Source organism: Diabrotica virgifera, chromosome 1 (assembly GCF_917563875.1).
Source record: "Diabrotica virgifera virgifera chromosome 1, PGI_DIABVI_V3a".
In the NCBI taxonomy this organism is placed as follows: Eukaryota; Metazoa; Arthropoda; class Insecta; order Coleoptera; family Chrysomelidae; genus Diabrotica; species Diabrotica virgifera.
In genome coordinates this window covers 901814-908898 of record NC_065443.1, presented here as the reverse complement: position 1 = coordinate 908898, position 7085 = coordinate 901814, and the positions used below count along the sequence as shown (strand labels likewise).

Here is a 7085-nt window from a genome sequence, read left to right as displayed (position 1 = left end):
TATGAAGAATACGACGATCGGATTTCCAGTGCCCCTTCATTAGGAAAATTTTGTAAAATTTAGATTTTTTAATTTTTTATATTCAATTACGCCCTCTAGCGGTGGACTTACAATTATGAAAATAATTTCCAGGCTTTTCCCGAGGCAACTTTTGTTATAAAATTTTTTTCCCCAAAGCTGTAGTATAAACGGTTCCTGAGATATGGCCGAGAGCCATTCTTATTGGGACACCCGGTACAAACTTTAATCGGGATCAACGAATCGTTTAATGCAAAAGTGCGCGCGTCTAAACTAATTTTATATATTTTGAGCCAGCTCCTGGAAATACTTTTCTGAGATTAATTTAGTTACTCTCTCGAAATATTTATGCAGTATTTTTCTTCAGGGAAAGCACACACCCCTTCTTATATGTATGGGTTTGGATATAGAATTGTCTATTTTTAATTGTGCCGTTTGATACCAGTACAAGTTCCCAATGCATCTTATGTCTTTTTGATCCATATCAAGATACTTGAGGATCTGCATTAACTTGCCTCACAGCACCTGCCATCGGTTTGCCTCCATGTAAATAAAATTAATATTATTAATTCACTAACCAATTGATAATCCAAAAATTATTATTGGCTAATAACCACTTATTTTACAGTTTATTCAATTCTTACAATATGCATTCATACCGCGACAAAAAAAGAACAATTATTATTAATTGTAAAAAAAGTGTACGTGGCGGAAAATAAAAAAAAATAGAGTAAACATGTTCAGTTTGTAGGCTGTATTCATTCTCATTAAAACTTCACTATTCAATTTCCAGCATCGACAGCCTATGTTGTGTTAAAAAAGCGACATCTACCATCGCTTCTGGGATGAGTAGTTCGGCTACAGAATATTTCAAGGATTCTTCGTAAGCATATAAAATGCTGGTATCATACAACATCATTTTGCTTTGTGTTAACGCCAAGACACAGTTTCTTAAACGTCCTATTATTTCTCTCTCTTGCCTTGGAATTACCTAAATGAAAAAAACACATTTGAAAAACTTATATATTTCTCACAGAATTACGAAAAATTAAATAAAAACATTCTCTAGAGCTATGGTATTAAATAGGTAATTAAAAAGGCTTGGGTTAACTACACAATAGTATAGTAGTCGGTTCGCTAAACTCAGACACAACTGGTTAGTGATTTTAGTAAGTAATTGGGCCAATTTGGTAAAACTGGCAAAACAAGTAATTACTAAATAGTTAGTAGTTTTGCCAAGTTTGCCAAAATTGGCCAAAAACAAAAAAATTACCTACTAAAATCACTAGCCTTAGTATCTGAGTTTAGCAAACCGACTACAACTGAGTTGCTGGTGCTAATTCTTCTGTATTTTTGCAACTGTATTTAGATATGTCAAACTGTATAGAAGCAAATCACAGCCAATCAACATAAATTCAATATTTCTGTTGACTGTACCAATTATAAGAATTTCAATTCTGTTCAATCAAAATATGCAGCCTTAATAGCGTGTGAAGCTAATGTAAGTAATAATAATAACAACACTGCGCTCTAAACAATATCATAGAGCCTCAACAGAAACGATGCGCTAAGGGTTCCATGGGTTGTAAAGAACAACTTATCATCAACTCAGTCATTACTAACCAGGCATTCACCAAAAAAGGAACTGAGATAACTACTGATTTTATACAAAGGGTAAAACAGCTGTTTTGTTCACAGCTTAACAATAAAAATTTGCTTAAGGCACTAGACATCTACACTAGTTCCGCGCTTAGGTATTCACTTGGTATTGTAAGTGGACAAAAACGGATATAGAAAACCTTCAGCGAAAAGTAGGAACACACCTCACAAAGGCACAAAAACACCACCCCTGAAGCGCAGTAGAAAGAACGACACTACCCCAGTATTTAGAAGTACGAGGACTAACGGATATGGTTGAGCAATTAGATAAACAGATTGCTAATTTAATAACTTATTTTCAGATGCAGGCTGAAACATCTACTCTACATCGCGCTATTTGCGCAGTAGAAAACACAACACCGATCAAACTGAGGGAACAGGAAATGTGCATAAACCACCTTACAAAGGACGAAAAAAATGCGCACCTGGATGGGTAAACCTCCGCACGGGCGACATCCCAATGAGGTCAGCCAAGACTATCAACGGCGTAACCAGGATGATCCTAAGGGGGGGGGGGGTTACAACTTAAAAATGGCTTGATTTGTCAACCACACATAATGGTGTTAAGCGTATGGAGCTCAAAGTAGATCCTAATGGGACCCTCAGGTCAAAGACCCTCAGGTCAGGGGCTGCCAGGCATTTGCTGCAACTGAATACAAGGAACGTCATGACGCAGTAGGAAAGATCCTTCATCAAGAGATAGCTATCAAGTTGGGACTTCTTCAAACGGACCATCTCCCGTATTATCAATACGTCCCTGAGAGTATGCTTGAGGATGGCAACTACAAGCTATACTAGGACCGCACTGTGCTCACAGACCAAATATTGGCACATAATAGACCAAATCTCGTACTAGTTAATATATTAACAAGACAAACAACACTAATTGATGTGGCGATATCTAACAACAATAATCTACGTACTAAATTTACCGAAAAGATCACCAAGTACAGAGATCTGGAAATTCAAATACGAAGACAATGGAGAATGCAAAATACCCAGACGATACCTATTTATTATGTCTACTACTGGAGTCATTCTAAAGAATCCCCTCGAAAACATAAAAAAGCTTGATCTAAATGAACATCTTCCATGCAGAAAGTTGTACTACTCTCAACGGCCAGATGTGTACGAACATTTTTGGGAGATACTCCAGCATATGAAGTCACCTAGGGCTGGATAACATGGAAAGAGTCCCACCAGAGCTCAATCCTTTTGATACCGTAGGTACCTGGAATGAGTCAATTTTCCCCTTAGAGGGAATGTGAGCCGTATGGCTAAATCTGAATAATAATAATATTACCTCTTCCAAATTTTGTATGAAGCCTCCGACGCTATCTTCAGAATTAACAATAATTGGAGATATCCAGATGAACCCATTGTTTCCCAATATGATGCTTGCTCCTATGGGTAGAGTGTGAAAATGTGTTTTGCTTCTCTTGATCAAAGATGGAAATACCTTTACCAAAACACCTTGTCCAAGCTGTAAAATATTAATCATTATTTATAACGTTGATAAGTTATTATACGGTATGGTGCAAATGAAAGAAATAAATTCTTCTTCTTCTTAAGGTGACGAGACCGCTTGTCGATCGTTGGCTCTCATGTTTCTTAGCATATTAACAATCATTGTCTTATTTACAGCCGCATGAAATAGTTCAGTGCTAGTTTTCCCAAACCATTGGCGTAGGGTTTTAAGCCAAGAAGTTGTACGGCGGCCCACACTTCTTTTTCCCATTATTTTACCTTGCATGACAAGGTGAAGTATGTTATATTTTTCTGGGTGACGCATTATATGACCAAAGTATTCAAATTTGCGCCTTTTAACCGTGTTCACTACTTTGCAACTTTTATTCAAACGTTGCAAAACCCTTTCGTTTGTGACTCTTTCTACCCAACTGATCTTCAGAATACGGCGGTAAACCCACATTTCAAATGCTTCTAGGTTTTTTAAAAGCGATTCTGTCAGGGACCATGCTTCAAATAAATTCATTAATTCTTAAACCGACGACTTTAAGAGGCAACATTAGCGCACCATCAATATTTTTGATTTTCGAAAGTTCCGCGAACTTCTGTAGCTTTCATTCTGCGTTTAAGTACATTTTTCAAAAATATTTATCAGTTTTCTCAGGATTCGAAAAAAATAATACATTTAAAACACATAGAAAATTTTAACATGCGTCAAAATTTTGCATTTTGCTCCGTTCCCTTTAATTAAGTCTCTGTCAAGCGATTAATAGTATTATTGTAGTAGGCATATTCACAAAGTCTTTGTATATAAAACTAAGAATGTGTGTGTACTTTGTACGCACGTAAGAAGTTATACTTGTATTACATGATTCCTTAAAAATAAATATACTTTAAACAGTTTGTTTTAATTTTTTTAAACACCAAAATAACAACAGGCGTATTTTGCTCTCTTATTTTGTATTTGTTGCTATATTGCAGAAAAGGTAATACGTTAAGACATTTTTGACCAGTCGTATATCATACAAAATTCAATTATCTTTATTTTATTTCTGTACGACTTTGTTCCAAAACGAATCGTTTTAAAGTTATAAGCAAAGAAAGCCGAAAAAAATTGACGTTTTTCGAAATTTTTAAATATTTTAATTGTTTTATTAATGTTCCGGGCATATTTGAGAAGGAGCATAAGTCAATTATTATTACTGAAGGTGTCACCTAACTTTATCTGCAAAAATCCGAATGCCACCTCTCACATCCAAAAATAGACGTTTTTTTACAGATCCTTACTGGTCTAAATGCTTCGTTTCCGAGATACGTGATGTTGAATTTTTTCTTACAAACTGACGATTTATTTATTGCTTTAAAACCGGTTGAGATATGCGAATGAAATATGGTGGGTTTTAAGAAGTAATTATTGCGCATTTTTTGACATACAATTAAGAATTTATTCACCATTGGCGTGCATACGGGTAATATGATTGCTCTTTTTACCCGTATGCGCGCCAATGATGAATATAAAATTATTATTTGCATGTCAAAAAATGCGCAATAATTATGTCTTAAAAACCGCCAAATTTTATTTGCATATCTCAACCTGTTTTAAAGTAATAAATAAATCGTCAGTTTGTAAGAAAAAATTCAACATCCCATATCTCGGAAACGAAGCATTTGCGGACATACTATTATAAAGCAAACTGTCATTATTTTTTAATGCAGAATTACCCCTTAAAGTTTGTGGCACTTATTTAGAAACACCCTGTACTAATGAAGAACATGGCTAATTGTTAAAGTACCTAACTTCTGTATTATCCAACAAAGGCGAATGAATCAAAAGACAGAATGTTAAGAAAACCTGAGGCTATAGTTGGGTTTTAATTTCGGTATTTTATAAATGTTAGAATATTCCACAGGGTGTTGCAAACTTTGAGAAGAAAACACAATTTGATTCGTACACCCGGTATACAATGAAAATTTACCTATTTAGCAACAGTATTATTACAGCGATATTGCTAAAGAATAAGGCTACATGTTAAAAAAATTACTTAAATCGGACGACAGGTTTAGGAGATACGAGACATCAAACATGACTCATTTTTTGGGGTGCCGTTTTCTATGACGCGCAGTGTATTTAAAAAAGCTAAGAAATAATATTAACCTTTCCATATCTCAAACTTCTTGTATGTAAAGACAAAGCTCCATCTGAAAATACATTTTGTACTTCTGCGCTTATAAGATCACCTTCTTGTAAAAACTGCCTCATCATGTGTTCATCCTCCACTGATCTTCTCCTCTACAAAAATTATCAAATTACTTAACTTTTAGTATGTACATATATGTCATTTTAATTTTCAAGCATAATTGTCCTTTCATCAATGATGTGATTGCTGACCACTCCAGAAGATACATGAATCACAGCGCAGACCATCCAAACCATCTCATAGACGAATTATTCAACCCTTCACTGATTGATAGATGCCTAGAAAGACTTTGGCCGGAAGACCTAGCTGCTAGGTAAATTCCAGAGAGTCGTCAATGGATGACACCTGCCACAAGCCAAGAACCTATATCATATTTACTTATTACTTTATTGAAGTAGATCTTGAAGTTGATTTTGAGTTATTGATCTCTAGCAATTGCGTTCGACCGATTGATCTAGAATTAAAATTATGACACATTATCTAATTATGACACATTATCTAAGGTGCAACGAAGTTCACCGGGTCAGCTAGTTAATAAATAAAAAATGCTCGATGTGAATGAGTTTTTATTATTATTTTTAATGAATTACACATGATGTTTGAAGTAATAAAGTTTAGTTAGAAGTAACAAAACAAAGTCTGCAGTGCAACAGTTACAATCTTAAATTTGTTTATCCTAAAATGAATATGAGAGCTTTATTTTATTTACATTCAAAACAACCCTGTATTTATAATTGGGTTCGGGGTTGTCCAACTATATAGGTGTTGAATAATCAAAATAAAATAAAATTAAAATTAAATATCATTAAACGAAAAGAAACAAAATTTCATAAAATTGAATAAAAGTAAATAATAATAAATAAAACTAAATAAACTTGAATAAAAATAATAACTTAATTTAAAAAAAATAATAAAATTAAAAATGTATATAGAATCTACTAACAATAATTAAATTTTAATAAAATGAAATAAAATTAAATAAACGAAAATAAATAAACTACTTAAATTAAATAAAATTAAATAAAATGAAACAAAATTAATTAAAATTAAATAAAATTTTATAATTTGCTGCTTGTACTTTTCGTGTGCTCAGAGCTTTCCTCCTGCTTGCCGTTCGTCAAAAAAGTTCGATGGAGATATTTTTTGAAAGTTTCGAAAAATTAAAAAATTCATACTTTGCCCAATTTAAGTCCAAAAGGTAAACAGTTGCACTTTTCTTCGATGAAATTTGTTGCTCGTTCTTCTTCTGTCCTCAGAATATTTCTACGGCTTAAGATATTGTATTTGGACACCGATTGCGCTAGAGAAAAAAATTTAGTAGGGTTCTGTTCGGAATTCAGCAAGGAGTACACCTACTTACGTCATGACGTCATACGCAACCCCCTTATGACGTACGGGTATGAAATGTAGATGAAAATCTTCTACCAGTCCAGTCGAATATACCTGCCAAATTTCATAAAAATCGATTAAGTCGTTTCGGAGGAGTATGGCAACAAACACTGTAAAAAGAGCATTTTATAAATATAGCTGTAAAAATTTTGGTGGCTACTAATATGACAATATAAAACCGTATAAACCTTCCCTGAACTTCCACAAATAATTCAACATCAAAATTAGCCAAATCGGTCCAGCCATTCTCGAGTTTTAGCGAGACACACGAACAGCAATTGATTTTTATATATAACATACAACTTGCGCAATTTGAAAAAGGTGGTTTAAAAGGTTTTTTAAAATTTAATTTAA

At 33.8% G+C, this 7085-nt stretch overlaps 1 protein-coding gene across 2 annotated transcripts in view; it reads right to left on the bottom strand.

Annotated features, from left to right (window-relative positions):
• Nucleotides 1-599: 599 nt before the first annotated feature.
• The window catches only part of LOC126880612 (exosome complex component RRP4), a 35431-nt gene continuing 28945 nt past the window's right edge, over nucleotides 600-7085 (bottom strand). The window contains exons 3-5 of one of the 2 annotated variants that reach the window (XM_050644877.1): nucleotides 5300-5434; nucleotides 2981-3160; nucleotides 600-1009 (exon numbers count right to left, since the gene is read on the bottom strand). In XM_050644877.1, the coding sequence (XP_050500834.1) occupies nucleotides 797-1009; nucleotides 2981-3160; nucleotides 5300-5434 (528 nt within the window). In that variant the 3' untranslated portion in view covers nucleotides 600-796. The remainder of the gene's footprint in view (nucleotides 1010-2980; nucleotides 3161-5299; nucleotides 5435-7085) is intronic. The other variant, XM_050645352.1, reaches the window with a different exon arrangement.